At 43.4% G+C, this 26,904-nt stretch overlaps 1 protein-coding gene across 7 annotated transcripts in view; it reads left to right on the forward strand.

The window, feature by feature from the left end:
- The window catches only part of LOC142489263 (amine oxidase [flavin-containing] B-like), a 221,312-nt gene that overhangs the window by 73,305 nt on the left and 121,103 nt on the right, over positions 1-26,904 (forward strand). For 3 of the 7 annotated variants that reach the window (XM_075589725.1, XM_075589723.1, XM_075589726.1), the window contains 2 exons: positions 1,243-1,337; positions 20,387-20,491. In XM_075589725.1, the coding sequence (XP_075445840.1) occupies positions 1,243-1,337; positions 20,387-20,491 (200 nt within the window). Of the gene's footprint in view, positions 1-1,242; positions 1,338-7,650; positions 7,754-8,150; positions 8,188-20,386; positions 20,492-26,904 lie in introns of those variants that run through there. The other 4 variants (XM_075589730.1, XM_075589727.1, XM_075589724.1 and 1 more) reach the window with 4 other exon arrangements.

Raw genomic sequence — 26,904 nt, forward strand, 5'->3', positions numbered from 1 at the left:
AAAGGTCCCTGTGTCATTTGTACTGCCTTTTGGACAAAAAGCGTTCTAGAAAGTTCCTTGTTTTGACCTCGAATATATTTCTAATTAGCAATCATATCCCCTCTTAGATACCTCTTTTATAATATAAACAAATACTATGTATAGTCTTTCCGCGTTAATGCCAACCCCCTTTATTAATTTGGTGGATCTCTGTACTCCAAATTGAAGGTGTGATCTTAAAAAGGATTTATACAGGGGCAAAATTATGCTATCTTTTCTTCCAGCTATACTGTTTCTTATGATACTATGCAGGTAGCTTTTGCAGCTACTGTTCGACTTTTGGCACTATGCTAAGCCTACTGTCTACAAGCACTAGATCTTTCTCCATCCAGGATTGACCTAATTCCGTCCCATTTATTGTAATTTGTAGGTTGAATGCTTAATGTTGCTATGCTAAATGTATACCCTTACATATTATGTAGTAAACCTCGTCTGCCATTTACATACTCAGGCTTCCAGTTTATCCAAGAAATTCTGCAGATAAATCACATCAGCTTTAAATGATGCTACCTTATATCATTTAGGGTTTTATTCTCAGAGCCGAATTAAAATTTAGCAGGGCTCTGTGCTGGGGGAAAGAGCTGGGCCTCTTACCAGCTCCGGCATCTCCTCCTGTTCCTCATCTCAGCAACGTCATGTTGTCATGGCAACGGGAACCCACGGGGTGCTATGGTATCATGTCATGGTAATGTGACGCTGCGATGTCGCAGAGATGAAGAGCAAGAGGAGATGCCAGAGGAGAAGCTAGATAGAAAGTAGGTAACAGTTACAGAGGCTCACACTCTCTCTCGGTAATCAGTTTAACTGTTGTGGGGAAATGCAGGGCCTATGTAAGTGTGGGGCTCGGTGCGACTGCACTGATGGAACCGCCATCAAGTTTACCTTGCTTGTTCTATAAACGCTGAAGTGGCCATTAACCAAAGACCGCAACAGAAATTTTCAGCCTGAAACAGCCTGAATTGCTGATTTGGTGTACATAGAATTACCCTCTTTGTGCTATCTGAAAATGTTCCATTTATGACAACTCTAGGTGGCCCACATTTTAACCAGTTTTGAATCCATGTACAAATATCTGCACCCAAACAAGTTGTAAAATTTACAGAATCTGGCTCTTAGTTATTGGGGGTACACATTAGTTTTAGTGTGCCTGGAATGTTATGCAATGCATCATATGAAGTTAAGACTCTGTATTATTATTTTTAGGCCTTTCAGCTGCTAAACTTCTTGTTGAGTCAGGACTCAGTGTTGTGGTATTGGAGGCTCGTGACAGGGTTGGTGGAAGAACCCACACAATACGAGTAAGTAAAGTATTCCTAAAATAAAATAGCAAAGACATTTTTTGTTTTAAAAGGTATAGTATGTCTTTAAAGTTACAGTAAATAATCTTTGCATTCTTATGTAAAACTATAAAACTAAACTAAATCCATTGTGTCTTTAATTTAGTAATTAGGCTAATTGTAATATCAATAATGTTGACCAGGAGAAAGCAAAAATCAAAAACATATTTAGCATCCTCCAAAATGTCCTCTTGTGCTCAGTAAAGCTGCTTCTCTATACACTAACTAAACAATTGTGACTTTGATTGATAACATTAAAGCTGCAGACCAAGCAATATACTACATCGGTGTTTTTATTAAATAAATCAGTTCTGTACTATGAGAAAATACTTTTTTTTTTTAATAACTCTGCATTACATTTTTTATGTATTATAATGTAACAACCATTAACAAGCTCACAAATACTGTGTTAACCCTTTGCGGCCCAATTCATTTTCACTAAGTGCGCCAGCAGGTCTAATTTAATTTTAGAAAAAAACCACATACGGCTCAACCCCGTTATAGCACGATCCGCACACACACTGCACACTGTGCACACTCATAGCACACTGCGCACACTCACAGCACACTGCGCACACTCACAGCACACTGCACACACTCACAACACACTGCACACACTCACAGCACACTCAGCACACTGCACACACTCACAGCACACACAGCACACTCACACCAGACACACCCCACACTCACAGCCCCTCCTACCCCCCTACCTCTGGTGTCAGCTGCTCGGGCATCGTGGGGTTGCCTGCGGGGATCGGTGCAGGGTTGGGGGGGGGGGGATTGGTGCTGGGCTCGGGGGATTGGTGCCGGGTTGGGGTGCAGGGATCGGTGCGGGGCTGGGGGATTTGGTGCGGGGCGGGGGGGGAGAGATCGGTGCCGGGCTGGGGCGATCGATGCTGGGCAAGGGTGCGGAGCTACTGGCGGGGATCGGTGCAGGGCTGGTGGGGGGGAAATCAGTGCCGGGCTAGGGGGATCGGTGCCGGGCTGGGAGGAGGATCGATGCCAGGCTGGGGTGTGGAGCTGCTGTCGGGGATCGGTGCAGGGCTGGGAGGGGGAGTGCAAGGGGAATGCTGGGGATGTACGGTGGCTGCAGGGGACATGTGTGGCTGCCGGCGCCGCACTCCACCTCTTCCCCCCTCCTCCCGATCCGACAAGCGGTCAAATATTTTGTCGGATATAATCCGACATTGGACCGCAAAGGGTTAACACTCTTGTGCAGCTATTTAGTAAACCCCAAGCCGAATCTTCACGGATTTGTCACAGGAGAACGGATCAATCAGATCTTAGCTAATTACTTATCATTGTGTGTATTGTATTGATGCACATATTAAAGGGGATTTTTTTAAATGGCAGTTTGGACTGCTGCTTTAATATTGTTATCATGCATGCTAATAATATTGATGTATACAGACAATTTGAAGTTCTTTTTCCTAAGAAATATTATACATACTGTATAAATATTGTCGTATTAAATATTGTCGTATAAGACCATTACATTTTTAGATATAAATTAAAAAATGTTATCTTATGTTAATCTAGAGAAAAATAGCTTTGATAGTGATTGTCTCTCAACTTTTTTCTTTATTATACTTCACTATCCTATCTAATATGCTGATTTAGAAAAAAGTGGAAAAGAAAAACATGAACAGCTTAACACTAATAGCTTTATGGAACAAAGTAGAAATTTGTAAGAAAACCTAACATAAGAGGAGAGGGACAAGAAACAGATCATTAACTAAATAGAATAGATAGGGAAATAGCTATGGGTTGTGGAGGTAGAAGGGGGGCAAGTGCGAGTTTGGAAAGCAGGGAGACACCCATATGGCATGTACCCTGCAACATGCATTATGTGGAGATACAATTGACACACAGTAATAACATATGTAAGAGCAAGCTGCCATTTATTATTGCCAGAGCAAGATTAACGATAGTTCATTGCATGCAGTGATTCTCTGATGTTGGGTACTTCCCCTTTTTTTCTGGACTGATTAATATTATATGTTGGCCTTATGCTATATATATATATATATATATATATATATATATATATATATATATATATATATATATATCAAAACTAAACAAAAAAGAAACGAAGTAGCGCCTCTAATATACCTTGACAAAACTGTGATTAAGTTAACCTAACTATGAATGCATCCAATGGGGTGGCAAAAGTGGGTAAAATATACTAAAACCAGTATTAAAAGGATTTTACGTTTATATATTAAAATATGTAAAATGTTCAATGACAATAACCTAATACTTTATTAATTAATAAAATAACATATAAACTAAATAAAAAATGTAATAATATTATAAAAGTGAATGAATTAAAATGCAAATGAATTAGAGCTTAAAAAAACTTAAAAAACACAGAGTCCTGTTCCAAAATAAAGCATCCAGGTAAAAGGCAGCCCGTTTCAAAGGGGTCACTACTCCCTGTTGATACCTATGAAAAAAGAAAAGAAAAGAAACAGGCGCACACCTAGTACATTAAAGTATAACAATTTAGTTTATAGAACAAAAAAAACAGTCAAATGCCCACTCACAAAGGTACACGGTTTAAAAGCAGGTATGAGATAGGCTCTCATAAGCCAGTACTGCCGTCCGATATCAGCAATGGTATCCTTCTCCTGTTTGTTCTCCACGTGGTTCGAACAACCGGAAGTGGTGTCCCTCCGGTCGGGTGCCCCGCACAGGAAGTCCCTCCGGGAACCAGCATCTTCAGTTCCCTGCTTCTGATTAGTGCACCACCGGGGGAAAAGGATCCAAACTTCTTCTTTGCCTCATCTATGATGACGAAACGCGTAGAGCGTGGCTAAGACTGAGGTGTCACTTTCCCACGGACATTACCACTGCTGTTTGAGAGACACTGCAGGCTGTGTGAGGCTAAGAAGAAGTTTGGATCCTTTTCCCCCGGTGGTGCAATAATCAGAAGCAGGGAACTGAAGGTGCTGGTTCCCGGAGGGACTTCCTGTGCGGGGCACCCGACCGGAGGGACGCCACTTCCGGTTGTTCGAACCACGTGGAGAACAAACAGGAGAAGGATACCATTGCTGATATCGGACGGCAGTACTGGCTTATGAGAGCCTATCTCATACCTGCTTTTAAACCGTGTACCTTTGTGAGTGGGCATTTGACTGTTTTTATTGTTCTATAAACTAAATTGTTATACTTTAATGCACTAGGTGTGCGCCTGTTTCTTTTCTTTTCTTTTTTCATATATATATATAGTCATTATTCAAGACTTAATTATAAGTGCAAACTACATGTTATTGTCACGATTGTAATGGCAGCACAATCTGTCATCAACATTTGTGATTAGTTGTCTCAGGGACACTTAGTATCCATCATTTCATCACTTCATAGGTTTTAGGTGTAGCCATTAGAACCACCAATTGTGTTTTTTTTGATGGGCACCATTATCAATGGCAGTCACATGACGCAGAACGTTTAGTACCACGTGTTATTTTATATTTTTATTTTATTCCCTTATTAACAGATTTTCACTATTTCGAATTCACTGTAAAAGACAAAAATTATTTCTGGAGTGCACCAATAAAATTTACTTTCTTTGGATGATTGACTGGCTTCTGTCAACCTTTCATTTATATGGTAAAGGATTTAGGAGTGCTTGTAGACAGCAGGCTTAGCGATAGTACCCAAAATCATGCAGTAGCTCCAAAGGCAACCAAGATCTTATCTTGCTTTATACGAGCAATGAATTGAAGAGAAGTAAACATAATTATGCCCCTCTGTAAAGGATTAGTAAGAGCACACCTTGATTATGGAGTACAGTTTTGGGAACCACTCCATAAAAAAGATATTAGGGATCTAGAAAAATTGTAGAGAAGGCCACCAAATTATTAAAGGGGATGGATAGTCTGATTTATGAAGAGAGGCTAGCTAAATGAGATTTGTTTACATTAGAAAAGAGATGTCTACGAGGTGATATGATAACTATATACAAATATATTCAGGGACAATACAAGTAGTTTTCAAAAGAACTATTCATCCCAAGAGCATTACAAATGCCACAGGGTCATTGGAAGAAAGTGTATTTCACCAGCAACAAAAGAAAGGGTTATTTACAGTAAGGGCAGTTAAAATGTGGAATTCAGTGACAGTGATGGCAGATACAATAGATATTTTCAAAAAAATGTTGGACATCTTTTTAGAAAGGAAAGGTATATACTGTATGGATATACCAAATATGTAAACACGGGAAGGTTGTTGACCCAGGGAGTAATCTGATTGCCAATATTTGGAGTCAGGAATTCATTTATTTTTCCACTTATGAGATATCATGGGATGATATTTCACTGGGTTTTTTCTTTGCCTTCCTCTGGATCAATATACTGTAAGTACAAATATAGGATAAAGTATCTGTCATCTAAATTTAGCATAGGTTGATCGTGATGGACGTATGTGTTTCTTCAACCTCACTACTATGTAAATATGTAACTATAACATCACTACTGCAAAGTTGTGACTTTTTAAATTGAATGTTTCAAGCATGCTATTGATCTTTCTGCATCTGTTTTTATGCATGTATGGCTAGCTTTAGTAAGTACGACAATTTTGCTTGTGCTAGTGCTATTGAAGTGAACAGCGGTATTACTAAGAAAACTTTAATAAATTTAGTCTTTAGACTTTTTTTTACAGTACCGTTGTCCTGTGAATTTTAATAGACACCTGTACCACACAAATATTTTGCTAGTAGATTTATGATACCCAATTGCATTACCAGTGGCGGATTTCCCATTAAGCCATTAGGCAAAATTTTGGGGCAGCAAAAATGTCTGCCCCCATATACTTTTGCTGCGCTCTCGGGCCTGGCCTGATTGGAAGTCATTTAGCAGTTGCGGTGACCTCCTTATCTGCCTCCTTCCTTCTCCTTCTTAACTGCAGCATCAAATGACACAGCGGACGTCCCCAACGTGACGTCATTGCGTCTCTCTGCCATAGCTACGCAACGTTGTATCGTCAAATGACATCATGATATCATGTTACCATGGCAGCGGGAGGCCGTGCAACGTCATGTTGCTGATGTCCATGGCTTAATTTGACGCTGCTGTTCAGAAGCAGGAGGGGTAAGGAAGAGGCCGCAAGAGCTAACTGCCTAGGGGTGGTGGATTTTGAAATCTGCCACGGTGCATTACAAAGAATATGCAGGCAAAATCATTCAAATATTGAATGAAGAAATGTGCTGGTGAATGGATGTTGCATTTTAACAGTACAAATATCCCTACTGCATCTTAATACTCCCTTAAAACTGAGCAATGAAAGGACTAAAGCCACACAAACTATCCTTACTAGTCACCAGAAATAGTCAAGAATATACCACACTCGTGTATTTTCAAAAGGCGGTGTATTACTGCATTTATTTATTTATTAGAACCCCAGAATGTGCACAATGTTTTGGAGGGAGAACCCACCCTTCATCAGGTTTAAATCATGCAGTGACCAAACAGTGCAATAATTACAGTAGATACATGTGGTAAGTAAAACGATAAGGCCAGATGTACATCATACTTAAAGTTATTTTCAATAACTTATATACAATATAACAATAGATGAAAACACAAACAAAATAAAGAATCACTCATATGCCTCAACAATCATATTAGAGACAATGATGTTTATATCTAAATGTATGTATTAACATCCAATATTGCTTGTGATATATATTTTCTAAAATAACTGTAATAATCATATGTGCTAACAGTTTCAATCAGCATACAATGAGCCAGTGTTTGTTATAAACAGTATAGGACAATTTAAGATGACATTTTTAGATTACAGATTAAAGATTTCCATAATAAAGTGTAAAGTTATGTATCAGTGACCTCACATTTAGACACATTTCCATTAAACATTTGGGTTAGCTAAATATTTATGTCACAAAGTGATTCATTTTAAACATAAGTGAGGCGTACAAATGCCATATTGTATGCATGTCAAAAGATATTTTTTTATTACCATATTTTCTGCCAGTGGCATACATTTCTTGTAAGACAATATCTCTTTTTTTTTTTGCATTATGACACATTACAGGTACTGTATACAAAAATAGAAAAAAGTAATGTATTTAAGACTTGATTACTGTTATGCCCTATTTAGAATGACATCTCAATGTGATTAGCAGGATTTAGGAGCTTTTTAAAGGCATGTTATGCAAATTAAACCGTTGTTAATCTTGATATTCGGATGATATTTAATCTATGTTTTTACCTATTAGTTATTTATATTTATTTATATTTCTTAAAAGAACAAAGAAGTTTATTATGTCGATGTTGGTGGCTCATATGTAGGGCCAACCCAAAACCATATATTACGGATGGCAAAGGATCTCGGTGTGCAGACATACACTGGCGACACACTTTATTCGAGCTTGGCTAGTCCCACGAATTCGGGTATACCCGGGTGTATTGAGGTTTGTGACTGTTTTCTGCCCGAGTGCATTGAGGTATTTTCCAAGCAGGGATTGAAGCATTTTATTCCCGCTGGCTGCAATACTGCACTATATATATATATATACTGCATTACAATTCATGAATTTATGCCATCTGGTAGACACGCGAAGCATTGCAGCCTATTAAATCCTAATCATTATCATTTAACAGATCAGCCGCCCGTCAGCCAGGCATGAACCCAGGCTGGGAAGGCAAACAAAACGGGGCTTGTCAGAGGTGAGGAGCGGCGCATTCCAGGTATCTGCCAGGTACATACTGGGTATTTGCTCGAATAAAGTGTGTCGGTGCAGTACAAAGTGAATGTCATTGGACGTCTCATTCAACATGTAAAGGTAAGTGCTGGGGGTTAAAATTATTCCCTGGCTTCCTACAACATTGTATGCAGAACTTGATCAAATTTGTTCACTCAATAACAAACTACTGTTCTGTATGCACAATGTTTAAAGTTTTACAATTGTTAATCTTAGTCTATTATACTGTAACTTCCATAACACAAAATAAATAATTGTATTAAAGCAAAATGTTAAACAATACTCACATAGAATAAAAAGAGATTCTGAGTGTGTGCCCTAAGAATGGGAGGACCAGAAATATAAAGAGTCTGACATCAGCAATAAATGGGCTAGGCACAGTGTGTAATCAGTGATGATGGAAACAGATTGAGGACAGGGAGAGTTTGATATTTAAAGTGATTGTGGAAGGCCCAGTGGCCTCCCCCATAGTTACAGGCTTTATCTTTACAATTGTGTGTGTGCAATATGGATAGGAGGACTATAATCATAAGGCGTGTTTCGTTTCCCAAAAGGGAATGCACCTCTAGACTCATGAAGAGTCATCCTTCAGCATTAGGGACAGGAAAAAAACACTATTGGGAAACCTCTGGGGATAAATTACTCAAAGATGGGCCCTCTCTCTCTGGGCATTAAAGAGGTAAGGAATGTAAATGTATGGCACATTTCTGATACATTCAATGTATAATTTGAAATAGGAGGCACTCCACCTGCCTAGGTTATAATGATGATGGTGCTAGAGGCCAAGAAAGCTTTATCAATGCTAAACTAGTAAACTGAAATGAAATGGCAAATTAATATATAATTTAGGGAATAATCTGGTTCCTGCAGGGTGATAAAGCTGTGCCAACTCGGACTAAATTACCTGGAAGGAAAATAAATTAGACCGAGATGGAGGACAAGCTTTCTTACAAAGCATGCAAATTCCTGTCTGTCAGAGGTTGACAATCGATGCAAGAAGTCTGTGTGGGTCTGATTAGACAGTTGATTTTGCCACCGGTAAAAAGACATGAATGGATACCACTGTCTTCTGAGAATTGGCTATAGTGGATGAGCTGAATGAATCAGAGGCTATCAAGGAGAAAGATGCCAGTGTGCTAAAGAATGACCTAGTGAACTTATTTATTTTGCAAAAGTGGCGTAACATTGAAAGACTGTAATTCTTATGTTGGTAAGGAATTCATAGAGGAAAGAGACGTCATCAGATTTGAGTACAAACAAATTAGTCCAGGGGAAGACATTGTGTAGCGAAGTCTACTTAGGTAACCGGAAACCCCCTCCCATGTTGCTTGACGTCACAAATTGTGTAGTATATCCAAGCGTACTGAAAGGAGAACTTCTCTGGCAGATTAGTGAAATGATGCTTAGGACTGATTTGGAATGAGGTACTGAGAAGTTGATGATCAACCTTATAAATGGAGGCCTTCTTGATTGTGATAACAATTGAACGGACTCTCAAAGTAGGAAAAGGCAGGGGGTGGGGAGCAAAAATAATTAACCAGACAATGAGATACTACTTCTTGACTGGCAAGAAACTTTGGGCAGATTAATTAGTGTGCTCTGTGGCAGATAAAAAGATATGTAGTGATTAGAGATGGGCAAATTATTTGTCAACATTCAAATTTGCTGCAAATATGGCGTTTATTCGCAAGTGCCAATATTTGCAGATTGATTTTCAAAAATGACTTAAAAAAGTGTAACGGGTATTCCCCCACCCAATCGCATATAGAGTGTATGTGCGGGGAACCTAATGTTACCAGGTGTGGTGCGTTATACCTGTCAGGCTCACAGGAGGCCTGAGCCTCCGCTAGTGAGAGCCTGGGGTGAATCTCTGGAACGTTCTGGTTTGCAGCGCCTCCACCTGTGTAGGGTTCTAGAAATGTAGAAGGTTGCCTACACAGGACCCACATACACAACAAGCACATACATGGAGATGTTTATAACCACTTTACTGTATATGCAGAATAACTGTAACACTTGACATCAATATCAGCAATAACCACTATGATCTTGATAATACTACTCCCCCTAGGAGGTAACTCCACACCATGTACCGAATGTCATTCACTCCACTAGGAGTGTACCTTGCACCCACCACCATGTATCCCCACACCGTGTCCACTGTCTAACCCCTTTGTCCCATGGTCAGCGCTGCCACTATGTGTATAAATATATATATTGTGATACGTTGGTGCACTTATGAAGGTACCTGCCGAGTGCTCCTGCACTCGGGCCAGCAATCAACTTCGAAAGGGATCCGCCGCTTGGTGATCCTGTCTGTGATCCGGTCCTTCCTTACAAGAGGTTCCGCCAGGGGCGATCCCACCCTGGAGATAGTCTCTGTCTCTTTGGGCGTAGGCTTGAGCCCAAGCCTCTTCTCGGGGAGCGCAGCGTCTGCTGGGTCCCTAACTATCACTGATACTAATGTGGCAGGGTCCCTAACCTAGGGCCTGTCCCTGTAGCACCACAAGCTGTGAGGGGCTCAGGACCTAACTGGGGCCTAGGGGGCTGCTGGCCTAATGCAGTGGGTCACAGACCCCTGCACTCACCTCCTTCCCCTAGCTCTGCTTGGTCCTGACTGCCTGTCTGCAGAAAACCCAGCAAAATGTATCTATTAGCGCCTGCAGGGCAATCCTCAAGCCCTATTGGCTCCCTGGCGTCACGTGGGGTGCCCCTAGGTAATATGGGGCTTGTAGTTCCCCCTGGTGCCTCTATGTAATGGCCGCCACTCCCTGCCGTGCCTCTGCGCACTCCTAAGCTCCTAATGGCCGCCACACTACACCCTCTCACTGCGCATGCGCAATGTCTCTGCTGGCCACCTGTATTGCACATGCGCGAACTCGCGCAATGGCGGCGCCCTGCTCGGGAGCCGCCGGGGACCTCCGGAGCACCGGAGCGCTCCCTGCTCGGCCCCCACCCTCCAGAAGTGCTGGCGGGTCTGTCGGTTGACCCCCGGCAGCGGAGGTAACGAGGGGGGGTCGCGGGGCAGAGGGGGACAACCTGGCTACATTCTCCCCCTGGTAAAAACCCCAACGTCCTCGCTTGGGACACAACTGAATATAACTATGTACAGAAGTTATATAATGAAAATGCAACCATAAAATACAATCTTAACACATCAATCGACTTTAAACGATATTGCATAGTTCTGTGAGCATCACAATTACCGACTGTATTTTGCTACGAGACCACTGCTGAGCCTCATAGTGGGGTACCCCAACTTGATCATAGGTTACCCGATTGGGAGGGTACCTGACTCTTTGACTCCTTCGGAGCTGTTCTTCTTCAACTCCCTCGGGGGAGTAATAAGTACAGTCCTGAGGCTCAGCCTCTTCCCTTGAGGGGAGAAATGTCTCTGAACAGTCTCTGTTCGGCACAAAGCACGGACTTTGTGGATCCAAAGGCTGGCCCGCTGAAGCCACCTTAGTAGGCATTGGCCTACGGGGCCCTTTACCCGTAGCTCCTCCGAGAGATGCCCCACCACTTGGAGGATCCCCTTGAGATGGCCCTTCCATAGGATCTTCTGGAGTTTCAGGGTGGGTATGATCATGTACTGTCTCTTGATCAACTTCTGAGGGACCGGACTCACCGTTCAGTGGGGTGGCCAATATTTCAGCTTCCTCATCTCTGACTTGTGGAAAGGGGAGAAGATGGTTACGGTGCCATACCTTTACCCGGCCTTCAGTGTCTTTGATGCGATAGACCGGGAGGCCAGGCATCTGAGATTCTATTTCATATACACTGTCTCTCCATCGGTCAGCCAATTTATGTTTCCCCGGGACTCCCAGATTGTGAAGCAACACAGCGTCTCCAGGACGAAGCTCCTGATATTTGACCTTATGATCATATCGCCTTTTATTGTCAGCATTCAGCTTAGCTTTAGACTTCTCAGTCTGTTGGTAAGCCTGTTGCAAGCTGTCTTTAAGTCTTTGCACGTATTTGAAATGAGTATCCCATCCGTCGAGACTCGAAGGCGTACATCTACTGGCAGTCTCGCCTCTTGTCCGAACATGAGGAAGTATGGGGAGAATCCAGTTGACTCGTTTTGGGTACAATTGTACGCGTGAACCAGGGCCTCCACGTGCCGACTCCATTCAGTCTTCTGCGCACCTTTTAGAGTTCCGAGCATGTCCAGCAAGGTCCGATTAAATCGTTCTGGCAGAGCATCTCCTTCAGGATGGTACGGGGTCGTTCGTGATTTAGCAATGTTCAGCATTTTGAGCAATTCTCGGATCAGAGTGCTCTCAAAATCTCGACCTTGGTCTGAATGAAGGCGGTTCAGAAGACCGTAGTGAACAAAGTACTTCTTCCATAGAATTTTTGCCACTGTGATGGCTTTCTGGTCTTTCGTGGGGAAGGCATGGGCATACCGGGTGTAATGGTCCGTGATGACCAGCACGTTGCATATTCCTCGACTATCAGGCTCAATGCACAGAAAGTCCATACACACCAGGTCCATTGGACCAGAACTCTTCAGATGGCCCATGGGCGCTGCTCTGGTAGGTAGGGTTTTGCGTTGTATACACCGCGAGCAGCGGCGACAATGGTGTTCTGCAGCCTCTCGCATCTTGGGCCAAAAAAAGTGGTCTCGGACCAACCCAAATGTCTTCTCTACACCGAGATGTCCATGCTCATCATGTAGGGACTTTAACACCATGTATTGCAAGTTCCTAGGGAGGACTAGTTGTCGTCTGTCCGGGTGGTTATGATATTGCACCACCCGATAGAGTAAACAGTTATGGATTTCAAATTTGTCCACCTCCCGCATGAGCAAGGCAACCACGTCATTGGGAGCACGCTTCAGGAGGACTGGATTCTTCTTTTCAATGGCTTGCCTAATGATACTAATTACAGGATCTCGTATTTGGTAGTCTACCAGATCTTTCCACCGTAGCACTTTGTCATGAGTTATGTTCATCCCCTTTGGATCGCAGTAGGCGGCTGGGACAGCCTGCGACTGGCATTCCATGGAATCCGCAACCCGTAATTCTGAGAAGGCCACTTGATCATTGATGATGGCGGCAGTGCTGCATATAGCTCGCACCCCTGGTCCTGGGAGTTCTTCCCATTCCTCATCATCTGAAGTAGCACTTAGCCCTGGTCATCGGGATAGGGCGTCAGCCCCAACATTCAAAGGTCCCGGCTTATACTTCAGGGAGAATTGGTAATTGTTTAGAGCTGCCAGCCATCGGTGCCCTGCTGCATCCAATTTGGCCGAGGTATTGATGTACGTGAGGGGATTGTCATCTGTCCTTACCTCAAACGTAACACCGTAGAATTAATCGTGGAGCTTTTCCGTGATCGCCCATTTGAAATCCAGGAACTCCAGCTTGTGGACAGGGTATTTCTGTTCACTGGGTGTCAGACTGCGGCTGATGTAGGCTACAGGCCGAAGGCCCTCTGGGTGCTTCTGGTGCAGGACGGCACCCAGTCCATTGAGACTGGCATCCACATGCAGAACGTATGGTTGTTCTGGATCAGCATACGCAAGCACCGGCGCTTCGGTCAGACTTTTCTTCAACTTCAGGAAGGCATGTTCACACTCAGGCATCCATTTATCGCCAAATGGTTGACGGGCCGACGTGGCCTTCCTTCCTGTATCTTCGGGGTATATCTTCAAAAGATTGTTCAGGGGTTTAGCTCGACTAGAGTACCCTTCCACGAAGCGACGGTAATACCCGCAGAAACCCAGGAAGGATCGCCGCTCCGTGACATTCTCGGGACGAGGCCAGTTCACGACCGCTTATACTTTGGCTGGGTCGGTGGCGATTCCTTGAGCTGACACAATGTGTCCCACGTAAGTCACCGAGGTGTGACAAAACCAACACTTTTCGAGGGACAATTTCAATCCTTCTTTCCCAAGACGGTCTATCACTTTAAGCAGCCTCTCTTCGTGCTCTTCCAGGGTCTTTCCGAAGACAATGATGTCGTCCAGGTAGACTAGACACTCCTGAGGGTTCATGTCTCCGATAGTCTTCTCCATCAGTTGTTGGAAGGTAGCAGGGGCCCCACATATACCTTGGGGTATACGTGTAAATTGTTAGAAACCCAGGGAGCAGACGAAGGCTGTTTTCTCCTGGTCCTCTGCATTCATGGGTACCTGATAGTACCCAGATCGTAAATCGCGCACACTGAACCATTGGCTTCCATTCAGAGCATTCAGAATCTCTTCAATGCGAGGAAGGTTGTACTGGTCCGGTATTGTACGATTGTTCAGGGTTCGATAGTCGACACACAGTCGTACGGATCGGTTCTTCTTCCTTACCACCACTATGGGAGAGGCGTATGGACTCAGAGACTCCGTGAAAATCCCAGCGGTCTCCATTTCTTGCAAGATGTTCCTTACATCGTCCACATCCCTAGGGGCGATGCGACGAGAGCGTTCACGGAATGGAGTGGCGTCACTCAGTCTAATGGCATGTTGAGCGCTGCAACTGCACCCCACATCCATCTCACTCATGGAGAACACAGTCCGTCGTTTATTCAACTTGGTTGTCAGCCGCTCTTTCCACTCAGTTGGCAACGTCGACTTGCCGAAGTTGAAGTCCAAATCGACTAACCGCTCACCCACTGCAGCAGCGTTCACCTGGGGCGTTGTTTCCACAGGGCTAACCGGATATATGCAACCCAGACTTTGTCCTGTATCAAGGTCCATCGGGAATGGGGAAATGCTCTGCACATATTCGTAGGTTCGTAGAGGGATTTTAGTCGTCCACTCTCTCACTTCGGGTAGTACCCTATACCCTCTCTGAACCTCTTCCTCGGGGGTACTCTCCAGAGAGAAAAGCTGATCATTCTCATTTCGCTCGGGATAACAGCACCAGACGGCCATATGTTGCACTCCCGCTGGTAATATGGTCGTCAGTCCGCGTTGACGATTGTAGAGATCCCCGTGACGCTCGAAGGCATATACCTGGTTGCACTCCTCTCGTAGGACGGGATCTAGGAGCGAATTGGACAGCGGCAACTCATTGGTCTCTTTCAGGTATTCTCTGATTACAGCTTGTACTATATCAGTATTTGTTCCCAAGATGATCGGATACTTGCATTGGTCTTGGGGCTCCGGCATACCATTGCTGCTACATGCATGGGGTGTTTCTTGCCGGTGTTCAGTTGGAGTATTTCCAGTTGAACCCTTACAATCCCATCGATGGGGTAGTCTTCGTTACTTAACCCTCTCACCTTCATATGTTCGCACGACCGCAGGGGGCAGTGTTTAAGGTGCTGGTCATAGAACTTGCGGTATATAATGATCACTTGAGATCCGGTGTCCAGTAGGGCAGAGGCATGGATCCCTTCCAGTACAACAGGCACGATGGCCGAGGGGCCCACTTGACTGTAAGCATTCCCTGGTAAGGCGTCATCACTGAGGCCAGAGTCAGGAGGAGCCTCTTCGGTCCAGTAGGGGTTTCTGGATCAGACTCTGCAATTTGTACACGGCAGACCATTGACTGGGCTGAATTTCCTCTATCGGGAGGTTTTTCCTCTGGGGGATCCTCCCTCTCCAGACAGTCACTGGAAAAGTGGCCCTTCTTACCGCAGTTATAGCAAACGACTTCACGGCATTCAGGACGACCCTTGTACATGAAACAGTAGGAAGGATCCGAAGATTCCAGCGGTGCACAGCTTGTAGAGATGAGAGACCAGCAAGGTGTAGATTAAAAATGAAATTTTATTGAAAAAACATATGGTATGGGGGACACACTCTGACGCGTTTCGGACCTGCGTGGTCCTTAATCATAGAGCTGATTCGCGTCTCCATTACCCCCTGTCTTATAGTGTAAAACCCCTCCCCCTTGCGTCATTGCGCTGTGTGTTTTGGCGCGAAAAATCGATAACTAGTCTATACCTAACAGCTGTGTATGCGCGCGTGTTGGAGGGTGCAGTGAATATTAATTAGCCATGTGTTGTTCTCTACTATCAACACACGCACGCACGCTGTGGGTTGCTAAGTGACCGCAGTAAACACTGCCTACGTCATGACATTGTGTTTATCAGCGTAACCCTGTCCAGCGTGTGAGAATGTGCAGTGAATATAAATTAGCCATGTGCTATTGCCTCTCGTAAACACAGGATGTGGCTTGCTGGGTGGCCGCAATAGAACACTGCCTAGGTCATAACGCTGCGTGTCTCCGTGCAACCCCAATCAATCATAATGAATCACTGTCTGAATAGATCATCTGCAACCTCCTCATGTGTCCCAAAGCATATCTAAGCAACCATAAAAGATTGGACATGAAAGATGGTTTCTCGGAGGTACGGCCCTTCCCGGCAGGCGACTTGTGAGTCACCTCCTCCTCCCGGTTGGCAGATTTCTTACCCTTTGGGGTTGAAGGAACAGGGGGGTCACTCTTGATGGATTCCTTGGTCGTTTTGGAGTCATGAAAATGTAGCTGCACCTCATATCTTCTGATATGACGCAACAATTCCATGTAGCTAGGTGGTACAGCAGCGATCGGAGCAGCCAGCATCATTATAGCTATGGGGTGACTAGGCAACGACACCTTTAGTAGCTGTTTGAGTCGGTACCTGTTAGGACCAGTATGTCAGGCCAGAGTCTGCACTCATGTTAAGCTTCCATTTTGTATGGTCATAACTAGTTAAGATTCTGTAGTCAGCCTTTTTGCTGAAATATAATTCATAAATGCACTCAGTTTCTCTGCTAAATTGCATTTTCTTTCTTCCTGGCCAGAATATTACTAGATACTTTTGTGTGGTCAATTTCCTGGTGTTTTAGTAGAATATAATAGAATGGTTCTCTGCAAGAAGCAAGGTAGTGAAAAAGTTGCTAAGACTCAAGGTCTCTTTTGATAACAGACAATGAATAAGCTATGTATTTAGACAATTGCTTGTATTGAAAAAAGACACGTCTCAAAAGTCACGCCACTAATATGTCCTGCCCCTAAATCACGCCTCTAATCAAAGCTACGCCCAAGACACACCTAGTATACGCCCAGGACACGCCTATGATACGCCTCTAACCAATATCTTTTTTTATTCTGTATAAAAACCATTACCCTATGAGTAATAAATTGAGACAAAGGATTTGAAACCTGGCGTGCGTTACGTTTCATTTGGTTCGTCTCCCAGGCCTGATAAGGTTCATCAAAGATCGAAGATAACAGTTGCAGGGCGTGAAAGCTTCCTGGGAAGTCTGCTGCAAACGGGTGCGGATGGTGTAGTATCCAGTCACAAGGCTTCAGTGTACCTGACAGAGGAAAGGTTCCTCTCGGTTCTGGAGCGTGGGTGAAGGAATAACGGATTTTCCTTTCAGTTTTGGTCCACTTCGGCGACTGAAATTATGTTTTTGGACAGGAGGTTCCCTAGCGACAGCTGTAGTTTGCGGACGAAGGCAGACAAATCCTCTCCTTCTTTTTGGCGAAGAGCCTGGAACTGGGCCATCAGCTCATCCTCGTCGTCTTCTCCCGTATAGGACTGAGTGAGCATTTCTACCAGTTCCTGCGCCATAACTTCTCCTTCCACTTCACGATGCGTCCATACTAGTTGGGAGGCTGGGGCTCTGAGACACTCAACCAATCTCTGTCTTTTGCTGGCTTCTGAGCACGACCACTCCACTATTACTTTGAGATTATGTTCCCGCCATGTCTCGATCCCTTCTTCTCCTGAAGGCATCGGTAGAATTCCAGAAAAGGCTTTAGCTTCCGGTAGTTCTGCGTTTGAGATGAGATGGTTATAGCTTCTACAAGTTGGGGTACAGTCATATTCAAGGAAGGACCTCCACTAAGGGGCTGACTACTAGCTCCAGGCCCGACGCTAGACATGGGTGGGAGACTGTCTGACCGTCTATCAGGAGTGGGCGATGAGGGTGGGCTCCCCGCCCAGCTGGTGGCTCCTCCTAAACTGCTCGGGGTGAAGGAGACCTTGGGGGGACCTGCCCTGTGAGGAGTACTGATCACCCGGTAGGTAGTGTTTGACCCAGTACTAGTGGACGGTTCTTCGGAAGCCTGTGTGTCGGAATATATCATGAGACAGTCCTCTGCGGAGGGCTCTAGTAGGTTTAATACATGGGGAACAGTCTCTGAACATATGTCACGTTCGGTGGCCAGGAGGTAGGTGGTCTCCCGGCCGTCAGCATCAAGTTTAAAGCCTACCACCCGGGCGGTGGCCAGTCCCGGACAATTTCTTACTTGTCTGCGCACTGCTTATAAGTCTGTGTCATTGGATATTCCCGCCACTGCAACCACGCGCCTTGGGGACATGCGGCGCGCTAAGGCTCAGTCCTTTACCTCTTGCTTTGATGGCACGGACATGATGGACTTTAGATCGGACAATTTGATACAGAATAGGGCACCCCAGGTAGTATCTCAGCAGCACCTCCAAATGTAACGGGTATTCCCCCACCCAATCGCATATAGAGTGTATGTGCGGGGAACCTAATGTTACCAGGTGTGGTGCGTTATACCAGTCAGGCTCACAGGAGGCCTGAGCCTCCGCTAGTGAGAGCCTAGGGTGAATCTCGGAACGTTCTGGTTTGCAGCGCCTCCACCTGTGTAGGGTTCTAGAAATGTAGAAGGTTGCCTACAAAGGACCCACATACACAACAAGCACATACATGGAGATGTATATAACCACTTTACTGTATATGCAGAATAACTGTAACACTTGACATCAATATCAGCAATAACCACTATGATCTTGATAATACTACTCCCCCTAGGGGGTAACTCCACACCATGTACCGAATGTCATTCACTCCACTAGGAGTGTACCTTGCACCCACCACCGTGTATCCCCACACCCTGTCCACAGTCTAACCACTTTGTTCCGTGGTCAGCACTGCCACTATGTGTAAAAATATATATATTGTGATACGTTGGTGCACTTATGAAGGTACCTGCCGAGTGCTCCTGCACTCGGGCCAGCAATCAACTTCGAAAGGGATCCGCCGCTTGGTGATCCCGTCTGCGATCCGGTCCTTCCTTACACGAGGGTCCGCCAGGGGCGTTACTACCCTGGAGATAGTCTCTGTCTCTTTGGGTGTAGGCTTGAGCCCAAGCCTCTTCTCGGGGAGCGCAGCTTTCTCTGGGTCCCTAACTATCACTGATACTAATGTGGCAGGGTCCCTAACCTAGGGCCTGTCCCTGTAGCACCACAAGCTGTGAGGGGCTCAGGACCTAACTTGGGCCTAGAGGGCTGCTGGCCTAATACAGTGGGTCACAGACCCCTGCACTCACCTTCCCATAGCTCTGCTTGGTCCTGACTGCCTGTCTGCAGAAAACCCCGCGAAATGTATCTATTAGCTCCTGCAGGGCAATCCTCCAGCCCTATTGGCTCCCTGGCATCACGTGGGATGCTCCTAGGTACTATGGGGCTTGTAGTTCCCCCTGGTGCCTCTATGTAATGGCCGCCACTCCCTGCCGTGCCTCTGCGCACTCCTAAGCTCCTAATGGCCGCTGCACTACACCCTCTCACTGCGCATGCGCAATCGCAATGTCTCTGCTGGCCGCCTGTATTGCACATGTGCAAACTCGCACAATGGCAGTGCCCTGCTCGGGAGCCGCCGGGGACCTCCGGAGCACCGGAGCGCTCCCTGCTCGGCCCCCACCCTCCAGAAGTGCCGGCGGGTCTGTCGGGTGACCCCCAGCAGCGGAGGTAACGAGGGGGGATCGCGGGGCAGAGGGGGACAACCTGGCTACAAAAGTTTGAGAATCTTGCACTGTTAGAGAACCCTGAGAGGAGGAAGGGTAAAAGGAATTGCATAACTATCATGATAAGGCCAAAATGCCATTGTAGTGATGACAGAATAGCTTGTTGGTTAGAACATTCCTTTCCAGTCTGCTGGCAATTGTAATAATGCTGCAAATTCATATTTATGAAGAAAGAATATAGATAAAATACATAGTAATGTACTAAATGATTTGTAAAGTTGGATGTAGCATTGGGGCCTTTTGTCTTTTATTATGTGACAGAACTGAGGCATCTGGAAGGAAGCATTTATTTTAATGACTCTGTTTTGTGCCAGTGTGTACACAAATGCTGGATTAATAAAAGCAGCATTCATTAGCCAAAAAATATATATAACTAAGCCTACAATATAACCCATAAATTAGCTATTTAAATTAAACATGTTTTCACTTTTTATTTTAATTGATATTATTATTTGATTCATTACAGGTACATTATACCTAATTAATTACCTTTTATAAATGTGAGGTGGTAGTAATTTTTGTCTCCTCCTATGAAGCTTTAAACCTAATCTTTTCTAATCTATGTTTTCCAGGGTAAATCCTACACATTTCAAGGAGCATTTCCACCTTCATGGAATCCTTTGGTGTTTTTGGATTATAACAATTTAATGAGAACAATTGATGAATGGGGAATGGAGGTATATTTATTCATTCATCTTTACGATAGACTATTATCATACAATGATGTATTTAAGGGGCCTACAAAAGTAACTTCGATAAGTGAGTTATCGCTCGTAACGTGCAGTTTACAAGCAATTATGCATGTGTACTATAGCTATTCTCAAACATGTCTAAATCTCCCGTAAATGGCATTTTTACAAGCGTTATCACTTTTGATATGGCAAGTTGTGTAATAGGTGAAAAAATGCTGAAACTCAAATTTTATTTGCTAGTAACTGCTATTCACATAGCTCCAAGATTCAATTTCTGGCTGCAATACTTGCATTTCTTTTAACATCATCTAAATGGTGGTGAGACCGTGCCTCTAATCAAGTAGTGTGCTGGTTAATTGCACACCAGCAATTAGTCAGCCTCCACCTGGCTGATTAAGACTCTGTTAGAAAAAGCCTGTTCCCAGAAACAGGAAGAAGATTTTCCTCAGTACACAAGGGTGCTGACAAGAGGAAAGAGGTCTTGAGCAGAAAGGCTCTGCTGAGATCAAGGCACCCAAAGACCTATATTCCTGGACACAGGGGACCCAGGAACCTACCAGAGACTGACATGAAGGGCCACCTGCTTTAAGGTGTCTCTTGAGACTTTGGGGAATAGGGTGGTAATGGGATTATCCCTCCAGCCCTGGAGAAAGGGACTGGGGAAGTAAGTTATCCATTACACAGGGATAGGTGTTTGTTGTTTTTATATATCTCTGTTTGCTGTGCTATTTAAAGGAACAGGCAATAAAGCCTTATTTTAGTTTCACCTTAAAAACGGTGTCCATTGCATACCTCTGCACACATCTCTTACAGGCCCCTAAGACTTTAAGGAATAGTAGTTTATTGAGTATGAGTAGGAAAAGGGGTGAAAAAAATAGATTGTTCCCTCAAAAGTCTTCTTAAGGCTGCACTTATAGTGCCGGCGATAGCGATGCGAAGTTGCGTCAAAAAAATGCATTGCCGCTTATAGTAAGCACAACAAGACGGAGCGACGGCTTGGTCACGATCGCTAGAAGTCATCTCAATTGGATTTTTCCAGTGACCGCAGCCTGACATCACTGGCACTATAAGCTTAGCCTAATGCTTTAAACTGTGACTACCATTTAATTGCAGTCAATAAGTATATTACAGGACATTACTCAAAGAAACGGCATGCATTTGTATGCATTCACATTTTATTCCTACTCGAGTTATTTGCAATAAACAGTAATATGCATTCAATCCTAATTACAATATTTCTACTGCCAAACACATAAAAGGTGCAGGGCAAATGGGTGGGATCCCCTAAGTTTCCATTGATTTGAACTTGATTGAACAATTGTTTATCACATTATATATATATATATATATATATATATATATATATATATATATATATATAAAATATAACATATATAAAAACATTGAGGCTACTGCCCCTTTAAGGCAAAAACACAAAATCATAAAACAAACACCTACTCCATGACTAAATAAACATTTCTCTGGCCCTTGCAATCCGGGCCGCCAGCTGATCTGGTAACAAACCCCAAAACATATGAAACAATCTTAGGGACTAATATATAGTCTTATCTGACTGATGCTGGTCCGGTGTCTCCGATTTCTCCAGCTGCAGGCTTTGAAGTCCTGCTGCTCCCAGGAACATATTTTGCTCTATCTGTTCAGGCTTCTGCTGTTTGGGGCTTTGGGTTCCCCACGGTTGCCAGGCAAAATCCTCTGGTCAACAAGCCTGGATCCCTGTGGGAGCTCTGTTATCCGTGTTCCTCAACAGACTCCAATAGGGACACTGACAGGTTCTCATTCCTGCCTTTTATCCCCTGTTCAATGAGGAATTTCCATATCACCTGCATGAAACCAGACACCTAGTTCAGTCTCCTGCCCTGTAAAAAGAGTTTAACCCCTTGACTCCCTTACAACATCAAATATACAGTATTTTTCATCTAAGTATCATGGAGAGTCATGAATAAGTAGTGCAAGTTTAGGTATTGTATCAGTATTAGACTCATGCAAACATATTGGGGCAGCAGCTCATATTTAAGGTCATACAGGCACTACACAAAATATATGTTACTGGACAGAAAATAATGTTTGCTGGGGACATTGAGTTTGGAGGATGGAAGTATTCTGGAATACTGTATATAACAAGAAGGTACTGTACACATTTTTTCAATGTGCAACAGCATAATAGTGCAAAAAATACAATTTTTACAAATAAAAATCTAATAAAAATGTACATGAAACATACCCTTGATGTATGTATGTATGTATGTCTTTATTTATATAGCGCCATTAATGTACATAGCGCTTCACAGTAGTAATACATTTGACAATTATATAAATAACAAATAATACAAATAACAGATCATGGGATTAAGTGCTTCAAACATGAAAGTAACATTTCGATAGAGGAGTCCCTGCTTCGAAGAGCTTATAATCTAATTGGTTGGTAGGAAGAACGTACAGAGACAGTAAGAGGTCATTCTGGTAAGTGCATCTATAGGGGGCCAAGCTTTATGTATCATCTGTATAGTTTTAGCCACGGTGCTACTCATATGCTTCTTTAAGCAAGTGCGTCTTAAGGTGGGTCTTAAAGGTGATAGAGAGGGTGCTAGTCGGGTATTGAGGGGAAGGGCATTCCAGAGGTGTGGGGCAGTCAGTGAGAAAGGTTTAACACAAGGTCATCAAAGAGAGCTCCTCATGTTTACTTGATGTAATAAAGCAATACCATAGGATAATGAAAAATCTGCATTCCTATTAGTTTGATGATGTGACTAATTTGTAAACGTTTTGCTAATGAACGAGACACGTATAGGTTAAAAAGACATTATAGGGATGTGACAAGGCCTTTCCCCGGTTTAAAAAGGCAGTATACTTAAGTAATTAATGAGTCCAGCAGGGAGTTGGCTAATTGCAGCAAGAGTCAATTTGCCAGTCTCTACCTGCCTCATCAAGCAGGTTCAAAATTGTGCTGCACAAACTGCAAGGGGTTATCTAGCCTAGAATCATAGAACTGCCAGAAAGATCACAAGGAACAGATCTCTCTAGCACAGAAGTACTGTGCTGCCAGAGAGAGATCCCAGGGAACATGACCCTCTATTCCAGAGTGCAGAGGACCCTGGAACCCACCAAATGGTGCTCCACCCCCTATGGACGCCAACCCAGACCCGGAGCCTGATGTAAAAAGCCCCTGCTTACAGGCACCACTTTCTGGTCAGAGGTTGGTAAGAGGACTAGCCTCCCAGCCCTGCAGATAGAAACTGGGAAGCATGAGTTAAACCTTACAATGGGATAGGCCTTGTTTGTTTATTTTGCATGCTGACAAAAAGCTGTACTGTTTAAAGCTACGGGATAAAAAGCCAATATTATTTTCCCTCACATACGTCTCCCTGGTTAAACTTCTGCACATATCTCCTACAAGGAGTCACTAGGGCTGTTTTTGCTGTAAAATTTACATAAGGAGATATTTAAAAAAAAGTACTTTATTAGGTGTCCTGGAACTAGATTCCACATTTCTCTGTCTCCCTTTGCAGCTCATGGGATTCATGTCTCCCTGGTTTAGCTGCCTGTTATTTTCCCTGTCCCAGCAACTAGCTGCATGTGAAAAGGCAACATTATTGTTACATGTTGTTTACACAGCCCTAGTCAGTGTTGGTTGCCTGCAATCTCCTATTCTCCTAGCTGAGAGTGGGCTATTCCTACCCCCCGTCCTTGCTGACAGTTAGTATAGTCTCACTTCCCTTCTAGTGTGACCCTTGCTCCTCACTTCCTTTTCACCCTGGACTCTGAGTGAGTACCTGCCTGCTAATTGCCCCAGCAAGGCCTTTCTGTTTTACACTGCCATACCTTGATACACTGCACTTCAGACAGAGAAGCACTCTCTACCCACTACATCTGCAAGTACCTTTCTTCCTGTGATTTTCCCTCAATAAAACTAAGAAAGACAAAAGGACTTGTTGTGCTTTGGAAGAGGGAAGGCATGAGTTAAGCTTACTGGAATCATTCATACATCATTCGTGACCCTGGTTCCAGGAAATTAGGAGTTTCCATGAAGTAGAGCCTAATCTGCACTAAAGCACTTTAATGGATAATACCCCTAGAATAGCATTTTTATACTGTGCCTCTTAGGGGCTAATTTAATATACTTAAAAGCAGACGATCGCACTGTGTTAAGCCAAACTCTGCCATTAAGGTCAATATGGACTTCAGACAATAATGAATACCTATTAAATATCTTGAATCCCTTAATGTCAATATGCTGTATCACAGAATTATCTCCTCTTTGGCCCCCATTAGTATAACATTGGCAATTAGTGAGCGGTTAAAAGAGTTGAATAGTTAGTTACTGTATCTGTCACACGTTATAATTAATTGTATCAAATTCTGTGCTGCGGTCTGGTCACATTTTGTCATTTTCTGTGCATCAATTTTTTTTACTGGTCTATTGGTCATAAACTTCTCTCACTAATAATCTCTCTGGAAAGTAAGACACTGTTGAGAATTTTTTTTTTTACATTTGCCATCAACAAATGCAAGTGAACAAAATGGATGCAAGTGACCAAATGCTAATATATAAATTTGCCGAGCAGATACATTATTTAGCCTTGTGAGTGGAAGAAAATGTAGACTACGTGAATACATTGACGATAAAAGTCAGAAACTTAAAATAGCTCTCTCAGCAACAATTTACTGTATCTTCATTTTTTTTGCTTGATATGTAGAGCACTGATGCCAAAAAAGGCACATATTTTCACTAAGTATATACATTTGTATGGTATTTAAAGGGTTACTACGGTAGACTAAGTTTGAGCCTTTGGGCTGGCCTTACCTTTGGCGGGGCCAAGGCGGCATGCCGGGAGCGGGGCCCTCTTCCTGCAGCATGATGACATAACGCAACGTTGTGACGCCTTGGTCATGGCAATGCGGTGCATCACCATGACAAAAGATGCTGCAGAAGGCCGCTTTGCCTAAGGTAAGACCTCCCCCCTCCCTAGCTACATACTGTACACCTCCCCCTTGCCCCCTTGGGCTTAACTGAAGTGCCGTCGTGCACCAATTCTGGGACTCCCCAGCTCCCTCCTCCAGCTCACCCTTCTCCTGTCAGGTGGAATTTGGATCCCAGAGCCATCAAAAGAAGGGAGAGGAGGGAGAGCGGGCCCCCCCCGAAGGTGCAGGACCCACGGAACTTCCTTGCTCGCTTTTCCCTTTGTGGGCGTGGTTAATGGAAAAATATGCTCTGTTCAATTGCACGTCAGAGAAACTTAGTTCAGATCTCTGGTCTGATTTTTTTTATATTTTATATACCCATGTTTCTACAGTTATTTCATTTGCTTTTGCTGTTACTACTGTATGTGAGTTGAATGTTTGTCTGAATTTAAAAAATGAATATAATTATAGCTAATCATAATAATTGAATTTAATAAAAAAAAGTGTGCATCTACTGTAAATTGCAGTGCTAAAAATCCATACAAAGCTTCAAAAACTGTGCCCTATGTATAAAGACTTTATACACATAATGATTTTGTTGTTTGAAAATATTCTGGACTCTTCCTTCGTGTTAAATGCCTGATTGATACAATGTAAATTAAAACATAATTAGGTGTATTTATTTTTACTAATGTTAGTAAATATCAATTATTAGTGTTGAAAATAATATCTATGAAAAGTAAATAATACTTACAAAATGAAAAGAATACCTATCAAATGAAACGTCTGTGCTGCGTCAAATACATTTCTTGGTTGATACATACTGTAGCAACATAATTCTGTGAATGAAGCCTTTTTTGGAGTGTTTACACCAAGTTGAACTTAGTAAACTATTTTGACGCACTTTTACTATAATTGATTTTTTAGTGGACAGAAATATTATTTTGGAGTACAAACCCATTACACCTTTATGCCAAGCGTAGGTCATTTTTGTGCCAAAACGAATTCTAGAAATGATTTTTCATGCAGATGCAGGAATTACAACGATTACAGGCACACTCAAAAGAAAATGAAATTGAGTTTGACATGTGCCAATTTTACGGAGAGAAAAAAACATTTCTAACGCTTAGTACATATGCCCCAGAGTTACAAATATAAAGAATCTGAACAGGGATCTGAGCTACAGTAAGTTTCTGTGATTCAAAACTGAATGGAGAGGAAGGCTACAAATTGAGCCACTGAGTTATACTCCGTGGATTGATCCATAACAGGTAAGTTCATAGTGACTTAAACTACAGTACCACGAGTAGATGGAAATACAGGAGGCCTAGAATGTGCCCGAAAAATAGAAGAAAGGGGCCTTGTGAGTCACTTTTAGGATCAATCTATCCTACGCCTCAGCAGAGTTCTCAGTCATGGATGTAACTTCAATACCTTCAGTATTCCAAGAATAGTGCACTCACTGGGTGGTGAACTGT

This window comes from Ascaphus truei, chromosome 3 (assembly GCF_040206685.1).
Source record: "Ascaphus truei isolate aAscTru1 chromosome 3, aAscTru1.hap1, whole genome shotgun sequence".
NCBI lineage: Eukaryota > Metazoa > Chordata > Amphibia > Anura > Ascaphidae > Ascaphus > Ascaphus truei.